The sequence below is a fragment of the Tripterygium wilfordii genome, chromosome 8 (genome assembly GCF_013401445.1).
Source record: "Tripterygium wilfordii isolate XIE 37 chromosome 8, ASM1340144v1, whole genome shotgun sequence".
NCBI lineage: Eukaryota > Viridiplantae > Streptophyta > Magnoliopsida > Celastrales > Celastraceae > Tripterygium > Tripterygium wilfordii.
The window spans coordinates 2,006,563-2,032,663 of NC_052239.1; the positions used below are offsets into that span (position 1 = coordinate 2,006,563).

General features: G+C 38.6%; 5 protein-coding genes across 19 annotated transcripts; 3 read left to right on the forward strand and 2 right to left on the reverse strand.

The window, feature by feature from the left end:
* The first annotated feature begins 216 nt into the window (after positions 1–216).
* Positions 217–10,342, forward strand: LOC120004167. 8 transcript variants are annotated; one of them, XM_038853435.1, is made up of 19 exons: positions 217–370; positions 445–688; positions 782–947; positions 1,131–1,283; positions 1,413–1,479; positions 2,868–2,992; positions 3,384–3,519; positions 4,012–4,148; positions 4,698–4,899; positions 5,164–5,273; positions 5,346–5,402; positions 5,507–5,618; positions 5,838–5,982; positions 6,534–6,676; positions 6,785–6,954; positions 7,698–7,988; positions 8,099–8,154; positions 8,562–8,776; positions 9,062–10,342. In XM_038853435.1, the coding sequence occupies exons 4-19, from the start codon at positions 1,140–1,142 to the stop codon at positions 10,228–10,230; spliced, it is 3,279 nt and encodes a 1,092-aa protein (XP_038709363.1). In that variant the 5' UTR covers positions 217–370; positions 445–688; positions 782–947; positions 1,131–1,139; the 3' UTR covers positions 10,231–10,342. The 8 variants fall into 8 exon arrangements, with proteins under 8 accessions (XP_038709363.1, XP_038709362.1, XP_038709361.1 ...); XM_038853434.1 differs by having other exon boundaries at positions 782–984; positions 5,164–5,402; XM_038853433.1 differs by having other exon boundaries at positions 5,164–5,402.
* A 188-nt stretch (positions 10,343–10,530) lies between these two features.
* LOC120004171 lies at positions 10,531–12,640 on the reverse strand. Its single transcript, XM_038853445.1, has 3 exons — positions 11,641–12,640; positions 10,863–10,916; positions 10,531–10,779 (listed from the first exon to the last, which is right to left on the reverse strand). The coding sequence occupies exons 1-3, from the start codon at positions 12,446–12,448 to the stop codon at positions 10,730–10,732; spliced, it is 912 nt and encodes a 303-aa protein (XP_038709373.1). The 5' UTR covers positions 12,449–12,640; the 3' UTR covers positions 10,531–10,729.
* A 470-nt stretch (positions 12,641–13,110) lies between these two features.
* On the reverse strand, positions 13,111–18,274 carry LOC120004172 (U3 small nucleolar ribonucleoprotein protein MPP10). The gene is made up of 14 exons (XM_038853446.1): positions 17,510–18,274; positions 17,285–17,337; positions 16,943–17,054; positions 16,738–16,812; positions 16,495–16,605; positions 16,221–16,358; positions 14,900–14,968; positions 14,763–14,804; positions 14,499–14,567; positions 14,227–14,298; positions 14,082–14,135; positions 13,860–14,001; positions 13,573–13,632; positions 13,111–13,490 (listed from the first exon to the last, which is right to left on the reverse strand). Exons 1-14 carry the CDS (start codon positions 18,233–18,235, stop codon positions 13,474–13,476), a joined length of 1,740 nt encoding a protein of 579 aa, XP_038709374.1. The 5' UTR covers positions 18,236–18,274; the 3' UTR covers positions 13,111–13,473.
* Positions 18,275–18,371: 97 nt separating this feature from the next.
* On the forward strand, positions 18,372–25,759 carry LOC120003736. 8 transcript variants are annotated; one of them, XM_038852793.1, is made up of 8 exons: positions 18,372–18,529; positions 18,700–20,376; positions 21,175–22,170; positions 22,991–23,216; positions 23,353–23,495; positions 23,703–23,939; positions 25,340–25,476; positions 25,618–25,759. In XM_038852793.1, the coding sequence occupies exons 2-8, from the start codon at positions 18,700–18,702 to the stop codon at positions 25,619–25,621; spliced, it is 3,420 nt and encodes a 1,139-aa protein (XP_038708721.1). In that variant the 5' UTR covers positions 18,372–18,529; the 3' UTR covers positions 25,622–25,759. The 8 variants fall into 8 exon arrangements, 6 of the variants coding, with proteins under 6 accessions (XP_038708721.1, XP_038708720.1, XP_038708722.1 ...); XM_038852792.1 differs by having other exon boundaries at positions 18,393–18,621; XM_038852794.1 differs by having other exon boundaries at positions 18,394–18,529; positions 18,691–20,376.
* Positions 25,639–26,019, forward strand: LOC120004221 (glucuronoxylan 4-O-methyltransferase 1-like). Its single transcript, XM_038853489.1, has one exon. It carries the CDS (start codon positions 25,639–25,641, stop codon positions 26,017–26,019), a length of 381 nt encoding a protein of 126 aa, XP_038709417.1.
* The last annotated feature ends 82 nt before the right edge of the window (positions 26,020–26,101 follow it).

The following is a 26,101-nucleotide window of genomic DNA, read 5'->3' on the forward strand; positions in this document are numbered from 1 at the left end:
CAAGTTTGTCCTGATATAGGCTTAAATTCGGATCGACGGATCTGTATATACAGAAGTTTTCTATGTGATGATAAGGTAAATTAGGTCAAAACTGAGTGCTGATTACAACCTAATTACAAAATTCTTGGGCTGTGGAGGAGAAGTAGATTATGGCCCATTAAAAATCTTGGGCCGTGGAGATAATGGCGGGCCTATATTTCCTCCCACGAGCCCAAGAAAATGAGGAAGGCGTATCGGAGTCGATTTAACTGTTTGTCTGTAACTCGGACGGACGAGTGCTCCCAAGTTCTAAAACTTAGCTGTAACGGAGATATCGGACGATGAGGACGACGAAGAAGATCAACGCCTCGAACTACGCCTCTCTGAAATTGTATGTGGCCTCAATCAATTACTTGTTTTGAAATATAATATTGAAAGCCCAGTTTCTAATTCTACATCCTCCAGTTTGGGAGGCAGGAGGAGGGGATCCACCATTTTCTTCCAACTGGGATATCCATGGAAATGCCAAGAAGGAGACATGTGATTTGGGTTAAAGCCATGCTCACTGAATCACCCTTTCTTCAGCCAGGAAACTGGTGTCCAATGGAGGCGGTGTAGGGGACCTTATCAGTTCAATCACTGCGCCCACTTGAAAGGGTGATTGTGGTTGGAAAGTCTGCAACTGGAGAAAATGACTATCTCCTTAAATGTAACAATGCCTTTTTATTCCTATATAGCACATTAGGACCACATTTTTTTGATAGTGAGTTGGTGACTAGTCCGTCTTTCTTAAATGGTGCAGAAGAAGCTAAATCCGTCCAAACTCCAAACCATTTGAAAACTTTGGATTTGTTTGAAGAGATTATCATGACTGAGCTCTCAAACACATTCAATGTGTTTTGTCCTCCAGTGCTGATTTGTGGACCCGAAACATCCAGAGATCGTCTATCTGTACACAGGGAATATAGGTGTTTAATCCCTTTCATCTCTTTGTATACTGGGAATGTAGGTGTTTAATCCCTTTCATCTCTATTTCATTCTGCTACATTTTAAGAATTATAACCCAACATCCATCTATTTCAGTACAGATTTTTTTGTCGTATTCCATGTTTTCTTCTGCTAAAGTTGCTCATTTTGTACTTGGTTTCCAGTAATACACTATGGAATTCACGCCTATATCTAACTTAGTGTTGGGTCTACGAGGCATTAAGGTGAGAGCAAGAGTGGCTCTACTTTGGAATTCAACCAATCCACTTTTGGAGGATGAATTGGTCAGTGTTGATTTCCTGCTGGGGGACGAGGAGGTGATATTCTTTAACTTCTAAGAAATTTGTGCTGATTCAAAGCATTGTATAATTGAAATCACTCCTATTTTTAACTGGACTTCTAAATCGAACGTGCAATTAAAGAATTAGATTCTCATGAAAATGCAGGGCATCACTATTCATGGTAGCATGAGAAAGGAGGATGCCACTCGAATCATGGAGGTGTTAAGAAGAGGTAAAGGATCTTTCTTCTTACCCTGTCTTCTAGTCTTGGATCTTTTTCTCTATACTGTAACATTCTAGAGTATGACTGTATGAGAGATGGAACATGCCTGATTCATATTGAATAGATAATGTATTTGAGGTTGAGCTTGGAGGACAGGTTATGTTGGATTTTTCGTTAAGGTTGATATACAGTTTTTGTCTTTTTGGTTCTCTTCTTCAATATATTCTGATGTGGGACCCGTACCACCACCAGATGACATCAACAAGGCTGACGCAGACCTTGGGTTGCCTTTACTTCCCGACGGACTTGTCCAAGAAAGAATATATATAGTGGGAAAATCTATATTGGCTTTTATTGGAGTTTAAGAAATAAAAATTACAGAGAACCAAGTAATCACGCGACGAAAATGGCTAAGCTTCTTTAAATGTGGAGAGAAGAACATAATGACCACAACAAATGCAACAATGGTGTTTCAACTTTGAAGGCTAAAGTGTTTCCTGCTCTCAGTGTATAATTGAGACCAATTGTAGAGGTTGTGACAATGCGTGAGTGAAAATGACCAACTGGGCATGGAGAAAACACAATTGCCCAAAAGAATAAGATGGAGTGTGGGGCAGTTGGGGATTGCATTCGCATCTGCAAATGTTGCTGCTAGGCCTACTAGCTGATGCATGTAAGAAATGTCTCTGCCCTGGTAAGCTGTCCATGCATGTGCAAGTGTTCTACTTAACCAGTGACAGTTAGAAAGAACTTAGTCAACTGTGAGGTTTAATCATAAGACCATTTTCTTGTATGGGATATAGCCGAAATGATTGTGTAGAATGCATGGACTGACTATTATAAACATATGCTTTAGCAGTACAATGAAATGAGTGAATGAAGTGTTAATTTATGGGCCTTTATGGCCAGTTTTCAATTTGTCCTGAAATACATTTCCACAGATTTTTTAGTCGGTCTGACAAGGATTTGCAGTCTTCATCTTGACAGAAATCCTGCTTATTGGAGAATCTCTCTCTCTCTCTTTCTCTATCTTACACGCACACATTCATATAACACTTATCCTGCACTGTCAGTCATGCAGTGTCCTCAAGCAGCACCTTCATCACCACCTAAACATATCCTAAGTCACAATTCACTCTTCTACCTACATTACCTTCCCTAATCACTCTCTTTTTCTACTGCTATTTCCATTCTGAATCTTTATGTCTTCTTTCTTAAGTTTATACTGAAAACCCATTGATGTCTCTTCCTTGGCTCACTGTAAAAATCAACTCTTCCCTTCTTTAGGCTTTAGTTTGGGGTTTACTCTCAAATGGGTTTGCTCAAAGTTCCATGGGTGGTCTTATTTTGTTGGGGTTTCTATCTTTTATGTAATAGAGTTCACTGCGATGATTCAGGGGTCACCGTGAAGTTTTTGAAGACTCCACGTGTTTTCTCACATCTGAACTCAGCTCTATTTGTGTTTCAAGTTCTTTTGGGTGAGAATAGGAACAGCTGCACAAACTGCAGCCTTACTTGTAAGGTTTGTTTGAGGCCAATTTCTCTTTCTTTTCAGTGAAACTTCACTCTGCTTATGGTTTTGTTGATGAAATATCTGCCGCTGCATTTTACAAAAGGAACTTCGTGGATTTCTTTTTTATTTTATTTGGTTTATGTTTTCTGTTTTGTTCAAATATACTTGTTAGCTTTCTGGGTTGTCTTATCATAAGCAATTTCAAGGATGCAGCCCAAATGCTTGCAATTACTTGTTGTAGTTCCGTTGCCAAAGAGCAGTCAGCGTTTCTTGGATAATTTCCTTTACAACTTTACTTATGCTTTGTTTTTGTATCATGTACTGAAATTTTGCGCTGGCTTGTCATTCTAATTTATGTTTATATCAATGATGTAGTTATGATTATATCTGACGGATGCAGCTAAATGATGGGAGTGCAGCAGATTGTGGGGCTAGGAAGATTTTGTATACTGGATTGCAGGATGGAAATCATACATTTGAGGTCTGCACCAATGGGTCTCAAGGAGTTGGCTGTGCTAGCTATAACTGGACTATTGGTTAAGAAATCTCCTCTCCTTTTGAAATTTTATTCTTATGCTCCAATGAACTATTGAAATCCTACATAAACCCCATCTTTAGTAGAAATAATACTCTGTTTTGTATTATGGAACTGAATCAAAAGCTTGGTCACCCTGGATGTTGTTTGATCAAGGACCAGGAAATTGGAGAGAACACTTCTTCTAAATCCATCAGAAAAAATGAGAGATAATTGTATTGTAGATTTGTCAACTGCATGAGCTTTATGAGAACAGAAAGTCCAGTAGATATTTCACTGTTAAAGAGAAAGGTTTTGCAGATTTACTTTTATTCCTGTTTTTTTTTTCTCAAAATTGTATTCAATAAGGCACATTTATACTCCATTTAGTGTTAATGCAACAATCATAACTTTTGTGCGTGATGGCTTTTAAGTCCTAGATGAACCATTTGTATGCTATTCTTCTAATGCTCAGCTTTGGTTAATGTTCATTTCTTTCTTAATTATTTTGCAGATACAATACCTCCTACTGCTCATGTAACTTCCTTGACACCTATTACAAGTGCCCTTAATGTTTCTGTAGATATTTCTTTCACCGAACCCTGTATTGGTGATGGAGGTTTCAGATGCTCGTCTGTAAATGCCTGTAACGTGAGTAGGTGACCAACCATAATATTTCAAAGATACAAATGTTCTCTTTCCTTACGCAGTTGACATATAATTACTGGTGGTCATGAATCACTGCAATGATACAATGACTACTAACATGGGAGGCTTCACCCATCTCCTGCAACTGAAACATAATTTAGTAAATCAACGAAAGACAATGAACTCTTTATGGGTGTAATAGATAGAAAAACTAGATATCGACTGAAAATTGATTTTGAACTATTTCCTTGGTCAAGAAGCTGCTTTGTTCTTCAGTGAGAGCTAGTATATCATTAAAAAGTGAAGAGTCGTAGAGTTTCAAAACCGATAGTGTGATTTGCGTATTTTTGACTCTTGAGGCACGCATTACCATTTACTTGTCTTCCTTTTTCCAACCACCGAAATCCTTTTGGTCTGTAAATTAATCATAAATATAGAAAAATGTATGAATAAAGTACTTAAACTTAGTATTATTAGCTATTTCATGGTGTTGTACATATCTTCAAAACTATAAATCAAATACTTACAGATGACTTTATATCGCCTTTGCAGCTGCTGGTCTATGGTGCTGGCCATGTTATACCATCTTCCCTCATCATTCTGCAGCCAAACCTTAAGTACTCTCTTCTAGTAGGTTTATCATCCAGTGTTCTGTATGGCCGAGTGATATTAGTAACAGAAAAACTTTTTTGCACTGATATTGCGGGAAACAGATTTACGAGGACAGCAAATTCAAGTTTCTTTGTGCATTTTGGTGAGTATGTTGTTCAGTCCTCTTGTTGAAATTTTAAATTCATCTGTCTCTCAGTCTCTCTTCTCACTTTGAAAAATATGAAATTACTATAAGAGATGCTATAATCAAATTTTAACCACTAAAAAACTTCAATATTCCAGAATATTGAAGTTTCCTTTTTGAATTTTGGACAACAGAATAAAATCAAGCCTCTCCCTGCCCCTAATTTACATTTCTGGGAAATTTTGCTCTTACTATTCATTAATTTTGTTGTTTCTTCTACAGATAGAAGAAATGTTTATGTCAAGTTGAGGACTTACATTCCTGAAAAGCTACTTCAACTTAACCATGAATTTAGGACAGTACTGGCAACTCATGATTATGATAACCTAAAGGTGTATTTGTACTTCTCAAAACCTGTTTTGAATTCATCCGAAGAGATTCTAAATTCTCTGAACTCAAGTCAGGGTGCATTTCTTCCTATTCGTGGGGAAGACCTTTTGAAACGCAGATTTGGCTTTCAGGTCGGCTCATTTTTAAAATTTTAATTTTTGTGCGTCTTCGAACCAACTTTTGTTTACTTTTTTCGTCCCTTTTTGTGCACCTCATTTGCACACTTTTCTTTCAGGTCACAAGTATTTCTACCATTGCGGTAGTTACAATATGCCTTGACACAAGTTCTATAGTAAGCAGACAAGGAACACCAGTTTCTCCCATTGCACCAGTTACTTTCCTTTTTGGTACAGATCACATTTTTTCAAATAGGTTATGTTAAAATTTTCTTGTGTTCTTGCTGGAATAAAATTAAATCCCAAAGTAATTTTTCTTCCTTTCTGAAACTTACAAGCTTGAGATTGGAGATAAGAATGTTCTATGAAATCGACTAAGCTTTATATGTGATGCTAGATATTTGAGATTTGATTATTTACCCCTGACATGGATATAATTGCGATCTTCAGATTCTGATAGGCCTGCTGTCAGATTGAGTACAACATCTAGCTCAAGGACTAAAGAACATATTATTCCAATATGGATCAAGTTCATGAAACCTGTATTTGGCTTCAATTCCTCTTTCATATCAATCTCTGGAGGACATCTACAGAGGCAAGTGGCTTCTACTCACCATTCTCTATTTACCATTACACTTAATTTACATCATATGCATCTTTAAGCGCACATCAAATTCTTTTCCTGCATTAGTCAAGTTATGTGTTGTCTGGTTTTCTTGTCATTAGGGGGGGGGGGGGATGAAATAGCCCCGGCTCTGGAAAAAAACAGAATGATGATTTGCCAAGTTATTTCACAATTCAATTAGGGTACTATTGCCTAATGCAAACCCAGTTTTGTTATCTGGTTTATATATTGATCAACTAACAAGTTAACTGATTTCTTGAACAGACTGGATTTTCTTAAGCGAAGAAGTGTGTTTTGGGGTTGAGGTTTGTGGTGACCATCCTCTCCTTGATCCATTAGATTTTAGCAGGAAAATTTGTACCTATGTTTACCTATCAATGTTAGTGTAGTAATCGAACCGTGTAAAACCACTCAGGTGTTTTTGTTTCTTTCCCTTTCTCTAAATGATAATTTTTCCCCGCTTTAGCAGAAATAAACTCGACCATATGTTAATTACTGTTCAATTTTTTAATTGAATACAGCTTTAGTGAGATAAGCAGAAGCACATATATTGTAGAGATAGAGCACGTTGATGACCTTGTATCTGTCAAGGTTCCTGAAAATGTAGCTGCAGATGTTGCTGGAAACAAAAATCTAGCATCTAATGTTCTCCAAGTGAGGCACTGTAAGGATTTTATACTCTCGTTAATTCTTAAAAATTAAACTGATTCACATCTTCGTTCTGTGTACTCTGCCCGAACATTTCTAATCTTCATTATGAGCTATGTGGCAGATTCTGTACCTATTATCTCTTCCATCATTTCTACCTTTGCAACTGTTTCTTTTGTGGCTACATCTTTTACTGCTGGGCTACTGACTGTTTCAACTGCGAGCCTTCAATCTGTGGGGGCATTTTCAAGATCATCTCGTCGTTTGACATCTGATCCTGCGAGAATACTATTTGTATGATCCCTAACTTCCGCTAGCCATTTTTTTATATTATTAATTACTTGGATGCTTTGCGAATCGAGCCTGCTGTTGGAGATTCTTGATGACCTCCAGCGAATGCTAATAGTATTTCACCATGACCCCTTAGAAATTATGAGACACCATTAGCCATTAACGATTCTTACACCTCTTGAGATATCTCTGTTTGGATATGCATATGATTGCCTTTCAAAAGAATTTTATCCATCATGGAAAGAAAATTTCTCAAGCACATAGTTATTTCTTGGATTGATGATCTCTCAATCAAATATTTACCCATCCAGCCAACAGATAGCATAGTTCATCTGGAAACTTCATGAACTGGGTGGGAACCTTTGTGTTTAAAGCCATTCTTCTTCATATCAAAAAAATTGAATTGTACTTTGGAGAACTTCTTCAAGGTACCTCCCCTTTACAAAAATTTTAAAAATGTATCTGAACTCTATCTGTATTTCTGATCAATCAGTTGTTTTCTTTTTATTCAACTGATATGTATTTGAATTGATAATTTAGACTTCACAAGCCCCAGGTCCTGTGTAAGGTTTAACAAGAACGTGGAATCAGCATTAGTGGTAGAACTAAAATCAAGGATGGAAATTTGGTTACATGCTGGTATAAACATTTGAATGAAACTTCTAAGTTTTGGATATATTTATCAAAATTATGAAATGCTTATAATCTTTGCAATTATATGACATTTGTTTTCTCTTTTATCCCAGCGGAGCGCTTGCCACATTCAGGTTTTTGCTTTATCCAGATGGTTGGCAGTGACTTTGCCAATTGATTATTATGAATTTGTAAGAGGTTTGGAGTGGAGTATTCCTTACTTTAGTCTACCATGGGAATCTGAGAATAACCTGCCAGTCATGATAGACTCAAGTTCTTCAGGTTTTGATTCCAATGTTTCAAAGGTACAAGATTTAGGAACTCTAAAAGACAAGAATTTGCGTACATATGCTTCAGTGTATGGATTGCCGCTTACTCCTATGGAATATAGATCTTTTTTTGAGGTCAGTAACTATAGATATTTACTAATGGCTGCAGCAGTAATTGGCACCGGTGAAGCCATACTACATAAAGAACTTTTAATTTTCTGATAGAATGTATTATTTGTTCACAGAGCCAAAACTTTAGACCAGAAGCAGAGTACATTTTGGATCTGGAGCATTCAAACGGGTTAGTCAAAAGAATATTATATGTCAGATGATTATCAGAGCATTCAAATGGGTATTTAATGTATCGGTGTATTTAGCGATTTTTCACAGATTTCCTTAAATGAGTATAATATGTGGTCAAAATACATGTTCAGTACTCATTCAAATTTTCTATGCTCATGCCATCTGAAATTCTTGTAGGCCACTTACATTCCCTTTGGTGTGCTAATTGCTAAAGAGTATAGAGTTGGTGTTGTAAATTTCCACGAAATGTGATAAATTGCTCATAAAAAATAATGACATCTGGATAATATTATTTTACCACACTTGTCATATACACTGAATTCCTTATATTTAGGTAGAATTGAGAAAGGAAAGTTAATTTCTGGACTAAACTAAGCTTTTACTATGGCCGGCCGTCCCTTGTAGGTGGAGGCATTTCATGAGAAGCATGTTATGGCTAGCTGTAATTGGTGGCAGTTTGATGCTCGTGCATGCTTTACTTCTTTTAATTCTGAAATTCAAAAAGATAACATCTGCAAAGCGGAAAGGTTATGGAGCACTCACATTCCCAAGATTTGAGATCTTTCTCATAATTCTTTCTCTTCCTTGTACTTGTATGGCCTCCACTGCTATAATTCGAGGTACCTTCAATGTTCATCTTTTATCCTCATTTAATCCCAACTCTAACCATTCTCAAGGGGGCCAAAGATTGGTGTTCCAGTTTGAATGATTTTTGTAGAGTTTTACACTCCAATTTTATAGTTCTGAACTATTTTTAGACAATCGAAGATGGAAACAGAAATGAAGTCTTAACTTTATAGAGGAACACTGTTAGCGGTATAGACTCTCTTTTGTAGTGTAATTTCTCATGAACCAAACTTCGGGAATTTAACTATATATTTCTTGTCTTGCTTCTATGTTTCAAGGAGGAACACTGTTAGGGGTCATTGTCGGGATTCTGCTGTTGGGTGCTGTATTCTTGATATTGCTGGCCTTGCTTTTGTTCCTCTCCTTTGGTATTACACTTGGGAAGCTTCTCCGATACAAGGAAGTGCATCAGGAGGGAGAGATAGTTCACTGGTATCAAGAAATTGTCCGAGTAACTTTGGGTCCTGGTAAAAGAGGCCAGTGGGCATGGAAAAAACGAACCAACTCTATTTATCTAGTTATGTTAGGCCCTCTGTTTGAAGATCTAAGAGGCCCCCCTATGTACATCCTCACACGGATTTCTAGTGGAAATTCCAGATACCAAAGTGATCGTATTTTTGCCTCTGATGATGAAAACGAAGATACAGAAGCACCTTTTATTCAGAAGCTATTTGGAATACTTAGAATATACTACGCACTGCTTGAGCTGGTGAAACGAGTTTCTCTGGGCATCATGGCTGGTGCCTTCCTAAATAGGTCTTCTAAGGTTCCAACACTTACCTTATTATGCATTTCCTCTTTTCAGCTCTTCTTTCTCGTTCTGAAGAAGCCGTTTATCAAGAAAAAAGTTCAAATGGTTGAGATAATCTCCGTTTCATGTGAAGTAGGCTTATTTGCTACTTGTTTTGTTCTCCTGAAGATCGAGATTTCAGTCCAAGATGAGACCAGATTGGGAATATTTATGATTATACTCTTCCTACTTGGATTTGTTTCGCAATTGATTAATGAATGGTATGCTTTGTATAGGCAGACAGTGCAGTTGGACCCTGCTCAGAAGTCTTTTTTGGCTGGCTTGAAACTGTCTTCAATTGGATTTCTCCTGTTTTTCATTCCACAAAAACTGATCGAAAGCCTTGAAAGCAAATTCCCCGCGAATAGAGATGGAGGAGCTGCAAATGCCAGTTCTCCTGCATCAAGGAACAGGAGCTCTGGCAGTGGGAGTTCCGGGTCAACTGATAAACCGTGGATGAAGCGACTAAGAGAACTGGCTGGTTTTTCTCCAGACGGGAATGGAAGTCCGAATGATCCTTCGAGCAGTCGTGCTAGATGGAGTGGGTTATGGTCTGCAAAAAGGAGTGGGAGCTCTTCTGTTAAAACTTCTTCAGATTTCAAGCCAAAATCCAAAGCCTTGGACAAAGATTTGGAAGCCATTTTTGCATCCAAGTGAGATCCTTGAACACATCTATATGGTATTAATCCATATACAAAAATAGTTTCTTGTACAATGTTCCACATATAATGCATTTAACCACCTGATTGACCATGCACTTCTGCTATAACCTGGTTTTTTCTGCTCCCCTCACAAGGTCTCAAGTTCATCATTCTGAAGGTGAATGTCTGACTTTCTGCAGAATGTGTTGTTGATATGGTTATGTGTGCATGTCCATGTCTATTATTGTAAGATATTGTCCGTTTTTCCAAATCCAATACCTTTTTCAGCCTTGCTGTTTTTAAACCCATCATACTAGGTCAAGGAAACAATTATCTTATAAATTGTTAGAGGATATGCTATAAATTAATAATCAAATCTCTCATTTTATATAACTGCATGACATCTCTCTGACAAATCCCAACTCAACGTCAAAACTCCAATAAACCTCCAAGAATATGATTCATAATAGTGTAATGTGAATGATAAACAGACTTGTCTAATTCCTCAATTCCCTTCAGTTGTGTTCCTCCATCCAAATCCACACTAACATACACTTCAAAATCCCTGTAAACAACTCAAATTCATAACCCACAAAACTCACAATCTTTGAGTATGAATGAAGTAAGCGAGAAAAAACACAAAAGTACCTAATAACAAATTCATCAGCAACCCTTGTCTTTCACTTGATGCTGCTGATGTAACTACACACAAGGTACAATGTTAGAAACAAAATTATGCAACAAATAGTGCGATTTAATTTTATAGGATGTAAATGACTAATATGGCTTGTGGACAATTAGAACTCCATTTGTTTGTAAATGGGTCAACTTGGGGCAACCATAGAGCGATAGCTCAGTTGGTTATCTCGTTGTTAAGCATTCCGTATATGCAGCTGTCTATCGTATGTAGGGTATTTTTTTTTCCAGTGGTACTAGCATCATGGGCTTGTCCTGCTTGTGGGGTTTATATGAATGGATTTTTGCCCAATCTTAACTATCGTTAGAGTGGCGCGCACTGACTTAACGACTCAAGTTTAGGCCCACTCAACTGTCTAAAGGACATATTGGGTCGGGTCATTCTCGGTTTAAAAAAATGTTTGAGTTGGGCCAAGTAAGTCAGTCGAATAAAGTTCATTCGTTCTACGTTCGTTCATTCTATGAGTGTCTACGGTTGATTATTGGTGGTTTAGTCAGTTTTTGGGTTAGTTCTCACTTACATACATTTGACAATAACTGACCAAACGTGTCACCAGTAGCCTCACACCAGGGCGACTACATTTAAAAGCTAGTTTTACCAAATGTTTTTGGACAACCTAATTGATACAAAACCAGGTCAACTACATTTAAAAGCTAGTTTTACTAAATGGGCCGAGTTATTGCTTAGAAAAACCAAATTCAACATTGAAAAACTTAGAAGCATTCTTACCCAAATCACAACTGGATGTGGAGTTGGCACTGCCACACATGCAGATCTGCTTCCCACCATCACTTCCATACCCACACGTGCCACCAGTAGCCTCACACGCTCGACAGAACTCCTCATTTCCCTGAACCGAATACTGGACTCGGATTCCATACGACCATTGATCCGGCCCATTAAGCCTCAACGGGGCAAAACTATACGCGCTACTGTACCCTTCACACCCAAGCCTGCTAAGATTAATAGCCTTAATGGACTCAAAAGCCACAGCACAACACTCCGGTGGGCCTGGCCCATAAACTGGGCCTCCTCTTCTATGGCCCAATAGATTCCAGGCCGGGCACCCGTAATACTCTTCACAGCCCATACCCGAAACATTTCGGCACGGCAAGTGTTTTCCGGGGAATCCTTGAAACAGAGGGGACTGAGCGGGGCAACCGATCAGCATAAACACGTTATCGGCCGCTGGAGTGAAGTACGGCATCCTCCACTCCTCGACGGAGAAGCCATTTCCCTTTCCGCCCAGGACGAGACTGTTGCAATTCGACATGTGCGGGTCGTGTAAAACTAGAGATTTGTATGCGTAATCGATTTGGAGGACCCGATATGAACCCGAACTGATGTGGAACATGAGCACATCGTTCATGCAAAATAGGAGGTCTCGGTAGCCCGGGTGCCCGCATCCGAATCGGAGCGCAAATGGGTAGTCCACAGTTATGTTTCCGCAGAATGATCGGCATGTGGTGAGTTGAACGGAAGCGAGACAGAGTGGAAGTATGAGGAAGAGAGTGGTTAAGAGGAGAAGTCCAGTCATGGCTGTGAATGTGAGTGAGGAGATGAAGAAGTGAAGAGTGGGTGTGTGGAAGTGGAACTACAGAGAAGGGTTTTGGTGTTGTGGGTGATGATACTTTGCTTGCATAATGAGGAAATCTGCTTTTTTCACCAATACTATTTGTGGAGGAATCTGGTTGAATTGTTTATGGGTTTTTCTGAGGGATTTCCTTAGTTTCTTCGATCGAAATTTTTTTCCTGGCTTTTGTTTGCTTTAGGGAATGATATTGTTCGGGTTGCTTCACTGTCAAGGAACATGTCTTTTGCTTTTCCATGCATATATTAGTGGAACTAAAAATAAAAAACATTTATGATAACAATCTCATTAATTAGTATCCCAATTGAATCGTATGCATAAGATTTCGTGTAAATTTCTACTTACAGCTTGTAAGTACAAATATTAATATTGGATTCGATGGCACAATGTATCATACCATTGTCATTATGAACCAATGGATATTAAAAAGTCAAGATATTAACATTGGATCCGGTGGGTCTAATAAGCTTATTGATGGATCAGTTGACAATCGACTAGATTAGGTGTAGCCGATGCATAACCCTGAATAAATGGCAGAACAAATAAACCTCGAGTGAGTAGAAAAATTGCGACATAGCTATGGAATAAAGCTGCGACTGGAAATGAGATAGGACCCAAATAAAACGTGATTACGCAGCTGCTAACATTCTCTCTCTCTCTCTCTCTCTCTCTATATATATATATATATATATTCAGCAAGGAAACTCAATATAACCTCAAGTTACAGTCATTCACAGCCATCAATTCAGCCGCCTTCTGTAAAAAGCTTCCATTAATCGAGTCCCTACCCTTTCACCACCTCTTAAAAGAAAATCTGGAAATACATGAAATGAATGGTTGATCTTCTCAAGGGTTCTCTTTTCTCCCCACCCCAGCCTCCCAAGGGGTTTATCTTCCTTTCTAGAATTGAAGCCAAGACTTCGAAAGGGTCAGGGGATCTCTCCATGAATGTTCATGCTGATTGAAAATTTTCATTGTTCTTCCTTGCCTGCAATTTGAAGAGGCTTTTGTTAGAGACTGGTTTTCAATAACACTACAACTTGATCAGGACAAAATATGATAGTCATCACCATTGTGATTTTGTAAACTGCTCTCTCGTGTCTTCTTGGCGGTCTTTTTTGCTGCTTCAGCTGTGACCATGTTGCTTGAAATTAATAATTGATATGAAGACGAATGTAGAAAGTTTATGCGCATCTATTATGAATTGAAAACACACAAGGACAGGGATTAAATGAGCAAAATGACTGTTGCCCTCGATTTTACTTTCACGATGGAGTTTCTTTCTATCATGAATTCATGACACAGAAACAGGGTGACATTACGCAACACAGACAGTTTTTTTCTCATGTGAACTTACACTTGAATTTCCTTTTCTTGTTTGCTCTTCTTCTTTTTCTCTCGGCTTGCGTCAGTTCTGCTTCTTCTTTGACGTCACCTTTTCCGCCAAACACTTCCTCTGGAGCCAGCATGGCAGCATCTGATACTGCCATAGGTGCAATCTGTGCATAGAGGACATAGCATACATGTCATTAAATTGCTTGGAAGCGAACCAAAATTTTCACTCAAGGATTTTCTTTACCTCTTCCATAGCAAGAGCGGGAACATTTGCTTGTATAGACATATCTTCTATAACCTATTCAAATCAGCACATCACAGCATAAACTCGGACCCATGGAATCAAGAACACATTTCCCAATAATACAATAATAATGGTCAGAGCATACAGGTTTTGGAGCAAAGTGGAAATGAGAAAGAGCATCCAGCTTGAAGCATATTTTCTTGAACAGTGTTCTTGCCTAAAATAAAAACCACAAGATAAAAAGTTACAGAAGTCCAAATATATGATATGAAAGGAAGCGAGCAGGGAAAAGGAATCAGGGATACTCTTAAAAACAATGTACGTAAGAGAGCAATTAAAAAGAGGAAAAAATAGAAAATTGACAATAAAAATATACTCAAGGAAGGCGGCAAATAAAAGAGAGAGAAAAGGCGGCACCTCGTTCTTCTGTTCATCTGAGAAAGACAGTGCAGCAGAAGCAGGATCCGTCTTCTGGACAAATTCATCCTGAAAACAACACAGGAAAATATAATTTTAATCTCATGGTGTTATCTAAATAGAAACACCGTAAACGCATTCAATATCAATGCCAACAAATAATAATCCTATCTGCAGAATCAAAATTTCAAAGAAGAGGCAAAAACATAGGAAAAAGGTGAACATGATAAATCAGTAGTAATTGGTGGCCATTGATGCACAAACCTCATAAACTTCCGCAAGACCTTTCTTACTCTTATTCTCATCCTGCAAACAAAACAAAATGCATTTGTAAAGTTAAAGTACTGTATAGGAGTTAATTCACAAAATATAATATTTCTTTCCAAGGAAATAATGCTTACCAACTCCTTCAGTTCTCTTGGTGCTTTAACGAGGGAGGTAGGCACTTTTTGCACATCATCGAACCGTTCCTAGAAACATCACAGCAAACTTTTGCTTATAAGTTACTCAGGCATAGGGAGAAAATGAAATACTACCAATATATCAACACCACACAGACCAGAAATCAACCAGTATCAGCAAAAATAATTACACACTGGTTGATATTAACATAACAAAAAGAAAGATTTAGTAAAGCAAACAACATCACAATGCTTCAGAAAGATTTAGTAAAGCAGGCACAATTCTCATTATCAAGCATCTGAGCACAAAGATCAAATTAAAATTTTCATAATTGAACCACCACATTTTTTCCCTTTCCAAATGGTCAAAAGCCGTGTCCAAACTCTCTTTAAATCCCTAGTAGCAACCACCTAAACTCCAGAATGTCCACCACGTGCACATTGGCTGTGTCGTTACACGAATATTTCATCAATGAAACAGCAGTCATTTATATGATGCATGCCAAAAAATGTATTAGAGAGGCATAAGTCAGACACTTTCTAGTGACTATATCCAGCAGCTTATGCCACCCAAATTTGCCATCTCAGCAGATTTTACATCACCATTAACAGTGAAAATGGCATTGCACAGAGTCACAGATTCTGTTTGATGAAATGAAACTATAGCCGCCTTGCTATTGGTTATACAATTATATGAACAAGTCAGATTATGCATCAACTATAGTACACGTAGAATTACATGTACTGAAAAGTAGAATGCTTAGTTCCAGGTATGATAAAATACACAAAGAGGGCAATACAAAAAGAAGACTCCTGAGAGTTAAAAAGCGCCACAGAATTGCCCATTATGGAGATACTTCTTCCCTGGCCTGAGCAGGACGCCAAGGACATAACAGATACCAACAAAGATATTTATGGATAAACTTGAGTACAATTTGATGTTACTAGTATGACAAGGGTGCCCATTTAAAAGATATAAGGTTCTCCACCACAGGTAATCAGTGTTGGTTGGCATTCGTTGCTTTCCTCCTGTTCTAGGAAAGAAGAACATGGATCTTTTAAACCTAGTTTGAACTTTGAACAGATATAATTGCGGATCCATTAGATTCTTCCAAAAGAATTTCAGTGAATTAAATAGGAACACAGTTTTGAAGAATAGCAATTTGATACATCTTCACCTCGAAGTACAAATGCGGTCAATGAAATACATATATCCTAAACCCCAAACATCATTCACTTATAAAGGAACAAGTCTTTCCAAGTTGAAGAAATAAAAAATGACCAGACATTAAGTTGTACGTCATTAGAAGATGAACTGTACCTCAACAATCCTTTTCTGTATTATCTCCTCAAGTGATGCTGTAACCTCCTCTGTGATTACAGGAGCAGGCCTTAAATTATGTTCAAAGTCTAAATCAACTTCTAGTGCACTATTCTTTGGCCTTTTTGCAGCAGTTACCTGTTACAATAGTCAGAGCATATGAAGTCAAATCAGCAACAGTAAGCAATATATCAGTTGGATACTTTGATTTATATACAATTTGTTGGATTCCACTCAACCAAATGCTTTTTCCATATTAAAACAACAATTTTACCTCTCCTTGCATCGTCCAAGTTTTTGGCTCCAAATTTGCTTTCTCATTCTTCTTGATTTCAGATCGAAGCTTCTTAAGTTGTTTTTCATGAGTAGAAAGATTATTGCTTCTCTGCACAATCAAAATTGAATTATCAAAGTCAACAAACTCTGATGCTCATTGAAACTGAAAGCAAACCACTGCAGAACAGAAGACAAAATTTTGCTTAATAAGTAGACAAAAGAATGCTTTCTTTTTCACCACCTCATCCTCATCTTGTCCATCATCTGAGTCTGAATGTTCTTTTGAGCCATCATATTTAGAAAGATTATTGTTTCTCTGCATAATCAAAATTGACATATCAGACTCAATAAACTCTAATGCTCATTTAAACCGAAATCAAAACACTGCAAAACAAAAGACAAAATTTGCTTGATAAGTACACAAAAGAATGCATTGTTTCCACTACCTCATCTTCATCTTTTCCATCATCTGATTCTGAGTCTTCCTTTGAGCCATCAATTGGTTTAGTGTTTTGTTTTGAAACCTTCTTCTTTTTCAACCCGAAGAAATCTTCATATCTGGATACCAAATATGCACAAGTGAATATCAGAATAGCAAGACAAAGTAGCAAGTAGTTAACTTCTTGGAAGGGGAAAAACAAGACAATCCACATGCTGATGGCAGCCATTTTACAAAATGAGGCAGGTGACAATGTGGTGATGATTGCAAATGGAAAGTCACATAGATGCTAAAGCAGTAATGAAGGACCACGACATATGAGGCAATATAACAAAGATAATAGTAATACCTGGCATTGTCCAAGCCTTCATCTTCATCACCACCATAACCAAAAATGTCAAGCTGCAAATGCACAAGCTCAACTGAGAAAAGGTGTAAACAAGAAAGCAAGATAAAATGATGGCTTATTGGCTTTCCATAAGTGCACTAAGTAACAAAATTAGCTACTCTTGATATCCTTATATGTGAGAAAACATGCAGCATTGCAGCAAATGAGAAACCAGAACCACCTAACCTCATCATCTTCCTCTTCGGCATCATCTTCTTTTTTCCCTTTTTCTCCTTTCTTCTCCTCCTCCTCCTCCTCTTCTTCATCCCTACCATGGTCACTTTTCTTCTTATTGTTTTCCTTCTTTTTTGTTTCTAACCCGTACTCCCTAGCTTCATCCTCCTCCATAAACTCCTCCAATTCCTTTATCTTCAAGAATTCATCTTCTATCACCCCTCCTCTTTCCCCATTTTCCTCTTCTCCTCCCTCACTCTCACCCTCTTCACTATCTGTTTCCTCACCTCTTTCGTTCTCCTCACCTTCCCCGTCTTCTTCTTCCTCCTCCTCCTCCTCCTCCTCCTCATCATCATCATCAAATCCTTCCACATCCTCTTCCTCCTCATGATCATCAAAACCTTTCACATCCATGCCATCGCCACCATCAACAACTTTACCAAGCTTCAAAATTTCCTCCGGGCTCTTCTCATACTTCCTGATGTCACGTCGAAGTCGGGAGAGAAGTGGCTGGGACTGGAGGTCAATTTGCTGCCAAATCTGCTCTGCATCAAAACCATTGCTCAGGAGCTGATCGAATGGCGACTTTGGGGCGTGGGGTCTGAGGACAGAGAAGAGATGCTGTGAGGCAACGCGCGCTGTTTCAGCAAGCGAAGTCGACGGAGCAAGCCATAAGGGAGGTTCCGTTGATCTCAAACAGTTTAGGGCTTCATGACCTTGTACCCCCGAAGTTGCCATCGCTCGAACTACCAAGACGCTACTTGCGTGCGTTCTAGGTTTTAAAAATTAATTTTTTTATCCAAAAAAAAAAGTCTTTTTCACTGCACTGAGTCACCGACCACGAAACGATCATCGTCGTCGTCATCCACAAACTTAACAGATAAAATAAAATAAAATCTGACGCCTGAAAAAAAAAAACAATTTTGGAAATACTTTTCGCAACAGAGTGGCGTAAATCTCTGTCTTCGTATCTCCTTCAAGCGCCAAGGTCAGCTCTCTCTGGCCTGTAATTCCTGCAATAGTCCTCTCAAGGTTCGATCCTCTCAAGTTCCTCTTCGTATCAAGCTAACGCTTTTTAAATCTGCAACTTGAGGGAAAGATCAGGACCGCTAGTTCTGCTTTTGGTTCGTTCATTCGACGATCGTATTTGCTTTGAATTTTTGTGCGATTTGATTTACTTTGTTGAGTTGCGGTTTTTTCAGATGATAAAGGGAGAGGGGAGTCGAGAGAACGAGGTCTCGGGGCCCGCCTTTCCCGATCCACTTGATTCATTTCCTCTTCAATTGGATGGTGGCGATTCGCCACTGTCGCCTGTGTCTCCGTCGCGGTACTCCTCCTGTAACGAGTCTGATTTGGAGCGCTATTGTAGCGCGAACTCTCTCATGGGCACACCTAGCATGTGTAGCTCAGTCGGACCTTATAATGATTGCATAGAGTCTGACTTTGGGTCCTTTAGGAGTTTTGGGTTAATGGATGACGGTAGTTTGGAGAATTTCAGTTTGGGACTGCCGTTAGCCAGGAATTTGGGGGACCAAAAGCCTTCCAGTTCTGCCATTGACGGTGTTAGAAAAAGTGATGACTGGGATATTAGAGTTCAGAATGGAAGCAGTGGATCAGTAGAGGCTACTCGAGGGGTGAGTAGCGAAAATGAAATGCCCGATGGGGATAAGGGTGTTTCTGCGGTAGATTGCGAGGGAGATTTTGGAGTATTTAAAAGTTGTGAATCAAAAGTGGTGGGAAGAAGGACTGCTAATCTGAGGAGTAGGAAGGAGTTGCTGTTGGGTGATGGGTTGGTCGGAGCAGAGAACGATGAGTGCTTAGGTGGGTTGGATTCAAAATTAGGCTCACAGTCTCATGGGGAAGAGACCCTTGGCGAGGAGGATGGGATTTCGTCGGAATATTTGCATTCAGGAGATGAGGATTCCATGTACAACTATGGTTCAGATGATGACCACGAGAGTAAGCTCTATTGTCAGGGGAAGATTCAGTGTGGCCAGCAAGCAGAGGCTGAGAAAGAAAATCCATTGCTTTTGAATTCATCTGTTGCCTTTGGGTCAGGAGACTGGAATGACTTTGAGCTTGAACTGGGAGGAAAAGAGCTGGAGCCTCTGATTTTGAACAGCTTTCAGGATCAGGATACTTCAATTGTTACTCCAGGCATTATTCAAACGGAGGAAGGGATAAACGTGTCCCATGTACCTACTACCAGTAACCTCGTTCATGGTCCTGAGAGATCGACTGAAAAGTTTGTTAATGATTTGGCGAGCCCTATGGGTATCCAAAATGAAGGACAAGCAGAGCAAGTGGGAGAAATGAGAGACAATTCTACAGACTGTCGGGAAGTCCAAGATATTAATGAATTGGTTGAAGAGACTCAAGGCTCTACCATGACCTCAATGGGTTGTCTGGGGTTCGCTAAACAAGACCAATATCAAGAAGATGTGCCTGTCACCAGCAACCAAGTCTTGGGTGCTGATCGTGAGTCAAAGTTTTCCCAAAATATTTATGATGGAGGCGACTTTGAGATGACACAGGATCCATTAATCGATAAAGTTCCCTTGGAAACAAGTTTGAACATTATGGGTTATGGTAGGGAAAGGGTACATCAATTTGCAAATACTGAGAAAATTGTCATTGATGAAGGTGAAGCTTTAGAAAAGCATGAGTTTAGGAAGTCAAAAGAAAAGTTGGATACTCTCTCCAATACTAAACTCAGTCAACTTTGTTTCCACCCAGCTGAATCTGCTGAAAATCTCGGTACAGAAAATTTTGAAGACTGCAAACCTAGTTCACCATCAACATTTGAAAATATGAAGGAAAAATTGAGGAATACTCCTGCTAGAGCAGATTTTTCCAAAGATCAACCTGCACATATCGAGGTTAGTCATTGGTTTTGATATCTTCATGCTTAACTTTCACTGGATCTCTTGCATTGATACCTAAAAATTTTGCAATTCACATTCACGAGATTATGTCATTCATGCCAAAAATATCTTATTAAAACTTTGATCAGTTGATGCTGGAGAAAGGTGTCGTTTAACATGATAAAACAATAACTGAGCAGGTAAAAATTGAGAAGCTATTAATGGTTCTTGCCTTGGTTGATGTTTTGAGTGGGAATCATAGAGGATAAACTGTTGGTTGCTGTTAAAGTGAGAGGTTAATAAATTGTATCAACTGGTTTCAAATTTTTGCTATGTTCCTGTAATTTATCTTTCGTATCTGGTCAATTTTCTTTTAGAAATGTGGTTTGCTATTTATAGGATCAAGACATGAGATTAAGACCTTTGGTGATGATTATCTGACTTTCTGCTGTGTCTTTTGGTGGATTAGCTCATATTGCTGAATTCTGCTGCAAAACAACTTGCTGGAAGATTTGTCTCACCTATTGGATTTAGCCTTTCCGTCAATGGAGCATCAATCTCATGACAGTCTTGATAATATATTATACATACCTCTTTTGCTGATTGACATCCGAATGTAAATTATGGTAGTTAGAGGTTTTTCCTGCATTAATTGCATAAAATAATTAATGGCATGCTACATGCTTTTGGCAAGTGGATGATCAACCATAATCCATAATTTTCTGCCTAATTTAGTAATTTTGCTCACTTGAGTTCATTCTTTGTAGATTTGTAGTTTTGCTGCTTCTTATTTGGTACCACCATATTTTGTAGATGGAGAATCCCGAAGTAAATGAATTGTACAATGACATTGTTCATGAAATGGAAGAGATTCTACTTGACTCTGCTGAGTCTACAGGGGCTGGGTTCCCTCAGGGTGATCCGGCATTTCAATCACAAGTAACTCTACCCTTAAGAGATGGTGGGTCTACTGCTTCTACGTCTGGTACAGATGACGCATACCAATTACTTCCTCACCTCGTGAGAATTGATGACATTGAAGTAGTAGGTGCTAGGCAGAAGAAAGGAGATGTGTCACTTAGTGAAAGATTGGTTGGAGTGAAGGAATACACTGTGTACAGGATAAGAGTATGGAGTGGCAAGGATCAATGGGAGGTTGAGCGCAGATATCGTGATTTCTTTACTCTTTATCGTCGGCTGAAATCCTTATTTGCTGATCAAGGATTGATCCTTCCCTCTCCTTGGTCTTCTGTAGAAAAGGAATCCAGAAAGATATTTGGAAATGTGTCTCCTGATGTGATTTCTGAGAGAAGTGCTCTGATTCATGAGTGTTTGCATTCCATTCTGGATTCCAGATCTTTTTCCATTTCCTCAAGCACATTAATTTGGTTTTTGTCTCCTCAAGATTCTTTCCCTAGTACACCCACATCAAATAGATTTGTGACTCAGTTTGAATCATATACTCCTGGGGAAAATACTAAATGCACCTCCACTTTTGGGAAGACTGTATCTCTTATTGTTGAAATTAGACTGTACAAATCTATGAAACAAACTTTGGAATCACAGCATTATACTTGTGCTGGATGCCGCAAACATTTTGATGATGGAATGTCATTAATGCGGGACTTTGTTCAGACACTTGGATGGGGAAAGCCTCGACTGTGTGAGTACACTGGTCAGTTGTTTTGTACTTCATGCCATACAAATGAGACTGCAGTTTTGCCAGCAAGAGTTCTGCATTTTTGGGATTTTACTCAATATCCTGTATCTCAATTGGCGAAATCATATCTCGACTCTATTCATGAACAGGTGATTTAAATGTTCGAACTTCTTTATGACTATTTACAGTACTCTTGATCTGCAGATCTTTTGTGTATTTAAATGGGCCTGGATTACTCGGGCGACAAGATTAAGGGATTAGGATAAAGTTGTTATTGTTTGAAATTAACAGAATTCTTGGACTATAAAGTGAATTTTGTCACTAACCTGATGACATTGCATGTAATGGACCAACTATCAAATTACTGATGATTGAGTGCTGTTCACCTTGTGCTTTTCCCATCATATTTCTGACGCCATCCCCCTTAACCCAAAGTAAATGAGTATTGCAAAGTGAACTTTGCCACATACCTGATGGCATTATATGTAATATGTCAACGATCAAGTTACTGATGATTTATTGTTGTAAATTTTGTGGTGTTCTATATCTCTGTGTTTATTTACTGATGATTTATTGATGTAAATCTTGTGGTGTTCCATATTTCTGTGTTTATTACATGTAACCCAAAAATGTTTCACTATATCAATAAACTTGCAAGGCACATGAAACAATGTACCTGGACTCCCCTTCTCAATATAAGGATCTCTGACTAGCTATATAGTAGACACTGAAGAGTGGAAATAATTTATTCATTTTGGCTCGAACGCAACAGTTCATTTGTCTATCTATCTGTTTTGTTAAATCCCAAAGCGGTTATGTACATTTTATGCATCAAAGTAGCTCATACATGTATATGTCATATCAATGTTGATCTCCTTCAGATATCCATTTCTTTTTTTTTTTGTTGGTTGCCCTTTTGTCTTGCATGAGAGACCATGGTTAATCTTCCTAACGAATTGTTTTCCACAGCCTATGCTTTGTGTCAGTGCAGTTAACCCTTTCCTCTTCTCAAGGGTACCAGCTCTGAACCATGTTATGGGTGTCAGGAAAAAAGTAGGAGGTATGCTTCAATATGTTCGATGCCCATTCCGGAGGTCCATTAATAAAGGACTTGGGTCTCGCAGATATCTAATTGAAAGCAATGATTTTTTTGCACTCAGAGACCTCATTGATCTTTCTAAAGGAGCTTTTGCAGGTAACTTCAATAGATAAGTAACTCCTGCTTTATCATTGCACTTATCTGTCTCTGTATCCTTTTCTTGTAGGCTGATGTGTCTCTGCATGAACCCTTCATCTTATTTTCTAAAAGATTTTCTCTACTTTTATTGCAGCATTACCTGTGATTGTGGAAACTGCCTCAAGGAAAATCCTGGAGCATATAACAGAGCAATGTCTCGTATGTTGCGATGTGGGAGTCCCATGCAGTGCTCGACAATTTTGTGATGACCCATCTTCATTTATTTTTCCTTTCCAGGTAGGCATTCAAATGATTACCTTTCTCCCCATGATGACATGAAAAAACCAATCACTGCAAAAATATTGTGATGGTTGCTGATATATGCTTGAAGACTTGTAACGTATTTATCTAAATCGTTTATATTTTCCTCAGGAACAACATGATGTTTGATTATTAAAAAACTGTTGTAGATATAATCTAATTGTCCAGAAACTACTTAAACAGGAAGGTGAGGTACAACGGTGTATTTCTTGTGAATCAGTATTCCACAAGGCTTGCTTTAGGAAGCTCACGAGTTGCTTTTGCGGGGTACATCTTGGGGCGGGTGCGGACAAAGGGTCCTCTGAGGGGATAAGCCATGAGAATAGTGGTGAAGCTGAATTGAGCCTGTTGGGCAGATCAAGTTCTGGATCATCTGCAGGATTACTGTCTGGACTATTCTCCAAGGCAAAATCAGAGAAGGTAAAGCAGCATAGGAACATCAATACAGTTATTTTAATGGGCTCTTTGCCAAGCACTTCTTTGTAAATTTGGAGATTTTCTGCTTGGGAGTTTTTTTGTTACCCCTTGGGCATAATCTGAATAACCAGAAAAGGTCTATCATGTTATCTACCAAATTTTCAGGTAAGTTGAGCTTCTTTAATTTTAGTTTCTCCATATTTTAATGTCTTGGTAGCTTTATAAAATTTGCTTGTGTGTAATTGTTGTAGATAGAATCTTCTGAATTTCGAATACAAAAGCATACATTGTGTTAAGGGAGGAATATGGGCGTAACAACGGGTCGTTGGCTGTGATAGTGTACTTGATTGCGGCAACTCTTAGTGCCAACGGGAGGCCATGAGTTCAAGTCTCATGAGTGTTTCCATTATCTTAATTTGGAAGATAGGCTCTTGCTCAGTCTATCATGTACAAATGTTACCATGCGTTATCTCTTGCACTTGGCCCAAGGTTTACTAGTCGTTATCTAGTAGGCAGTTAGGTGGGTTTCACGTTACCAAAAAAAGAGGCATGTTGGTGTAATTTTCCCGATGTGGGGATTTGCCTATAAAAAATATGTATCATTATAGTATTGATCGACAATTTGACATGTTTTATACAATATTCGATTTTTTTTTTATTTTATGCCTTTTGTTTGTGGTAATGACAATATATTTGTAATGTGTTTATCAAATATTCTATTAGCATTTTAACCCTAATTGGGTACTTTTCTATAACTCCACCAACCTAGCAGATGTACCCACCATTGTTGTTGCTTCATCCAAAAACTTAGAAGCTCTTGTGTCTTCATCAAATCACATGAAATGTTTCTTCCCTTATTTTACAAGCATCAAAACAAGCAATCAATCAATCAAATCTCTACTTCTCGCTCATCACCCCCCCCCCTCAATCCTCCCAATTCAAAGCCACCCGACATACAAATTCTCCACACACACACTTCCAAAATCCTAGTGACCAATCCTCACATTTTCTCCATTGCTAAACAAAAAGCACTAGAAAGAAAAAGAAAAAACAGATGAACATGAGGCCTAAACCCCATCAAGCTTTGAACTTTAAGTTTATTGTTATTGGTGTCTTCATTGCTTTCTTCCTCCTCTTCTTGTTCAGATCAAGCTTATCATCTTCTTCTTCTTCTTCCAAGCAGAACATATTTCCTGTTTTGACACCAAAAACCTCAAAAGTAGTGAAAGAAACAACAGAAAATTGTTCTACAGCTTGCACTAAGATCCCTCGCTCTCTAGCGCAAGCTCTCATACACTACTCAACCTCAACCATCACTCCACAACAAAGCTTCAAAGAAATCTCAGTCACAGCAAGAGTTCTTGACAGAAAGTCACCATGTAACTTCTTGGTTTTTGGCTTAGGCCATGACAGTCTCATGTGGAGCTCACTCAACCATGGTGGCCCCACAATCTTCCTTGAAGAAGACGAATCATGGATTGAACAGATCAAACGACGCTTCCCCATGTTGGAATCATACCATGTCACCTATGATACCAAGGTAATGCTAATTTGGCTTGAATCTTTAATAATGCAGAACATCATGACATTTAAGGACTAAAAGAATTCAATGTGGGAGGTTGAATTTCGTTTCAACGTGGGATGGAGTTCATATCTAATAATATAATGTCTATGATAACAGGTGAACCTGGCAGAGAATCTAATGGAGGTTGGCAGAGGACCTGAGTGCACATCACTTGGTGACCCTAAGTACTCCATTTGCCAGCTCTCACTGAAAGGCTTGCCAAGTGAGGTTTATGAGATGAAGTGGGATTTGATAATGGTGGATGCTCCGACGGGGTACTATGAAGAGGCACCGGGGAGGATGAGTGCCATATACACAGCAGGGATGATGACGAGGAACAGAGAGGAAGGAGCAGAGACTGATGTGTTTGTGCATGATGTGAATAGAGAGGTTGAAGATAGGTTTTCAATGGAGTTTCTTTGTGAAAAGTACATGAAGAAGCAAGAAGGAAGATTAAGGCATTTCATCATTCCTAGTCATAGAGATGGCTCCGCCACCACCAAGCCATTCTGTCCATGAAGATTTGGGATTGTTTGATATGTGTAAGCCTTTATTTAGCAATACAAGTTTAAAGAATATATACATACATCATCAGCAGATT

What these genes read in the sequence shown, in the direction of transcription:
- LOC120004167 (XM_038853434.1), top strand. Translation starts at nt 1,140, where the DNA reads ATGGAATTCACGCCTATATCTAACTTAGTGTTGGGTCTACGAGGCATT. An exon ending in TGTTCTCCAAGTGAGGCACT is followed by an intron (nt 6,677 to 6,784) that starts GTAAGGATTTTA and finishes GCTATGTGGCAG; the next exon opens with ATTCTGTACCTATTATCTCT. An exon ending in CTCCACTGCTATAATTCGAG is followed by an intron (nt 8,777 to 9,061) that starts GTACCTTCAATG and finishes CTATGTTTCAAG; the next exon opens with GAGGAACACTGTTAGGGGTC.
- LOC120004171 (XM_038853445.1), bottom strand. Translation starts at nt 12,448, where the DNA reads ATGACTGGACTTCTCCTCTTAACCACTCTCTTCCTCATACTTCCACTC. An exon ending in CACATCCAGTTGTGATTTGG is followed by an intron (nt 10,917 to 11,640) that starts GTAAGAATGCTT and finishes CCTTGTGTGTAG; the next exon opens with TTACATCAGCAGCATCAAGT. An exon ending in GCTGATGAATTTGTTATTAG is followed by an intron (nt 10,780 to 10,862) that starts GTACTTTTGTGT and finishes AGTTGTTTACAG; the next exon opens with GGATTTTGAAGTGTATGTTA.
- LOC120004172 (XM_038853446.1), bottom strand. Translation starts at nt 18,235, where the DNA reads ATGGCAACTTCGGGGGTACAAGGTCATGAAGCCCTAAACTGTTTGAGA. An exon ending in ATGGAAAAGATGAAGATGAG is followed by an intron (nt 16,813 to 16,942) that starts GTAGTGGAAACA and finishes TTGATTATGCAG; the next exon opens with AGAAACAATAATCTTTCTAA. An exon ending in CCGCTCTTGCTATGGAAGAG is followed by an intron (nt 14,002 to 14,081) that starts GTAAAGAAAATC and finishes CTCTATGCACAG; the next exon opens with ATTGCACCTATGGCAGTATC.
- LOC120003736 (XM_038852793.1), top strand. Translation starts at nt 18,700, where the DNA reads ATGATAAAGGGAGAGGGGAGTCGAGAGAACGAGGTCTCGGGGCCCGCC. An exon ending in TCGACTCTATTCATGAACAG is followed by an intron (nt 22,171 to 22,990) that starts GTGATTTAAATG and finishes TGTTTTCCACAG; the next exon opens with CCTATGCTTTGTGTCAGTGC. An exon ending in TTCTAAAGGAGCTTTTGCAG is followed by an intron (nt 23,217 to 23,352) that starts GTAACTTCAATA and finishes CTTTTATTGCAG; the next exon opens with CATTACCTGTGATTGTGGAA.
- LOC120004221 (XM_038853489.1), top strand. Translation starts at nt 25,639, where the DNA reads ATGGAGGTTGGCAGAGGACCTGAGTGCACATCACTTGGTGACCCTAAG.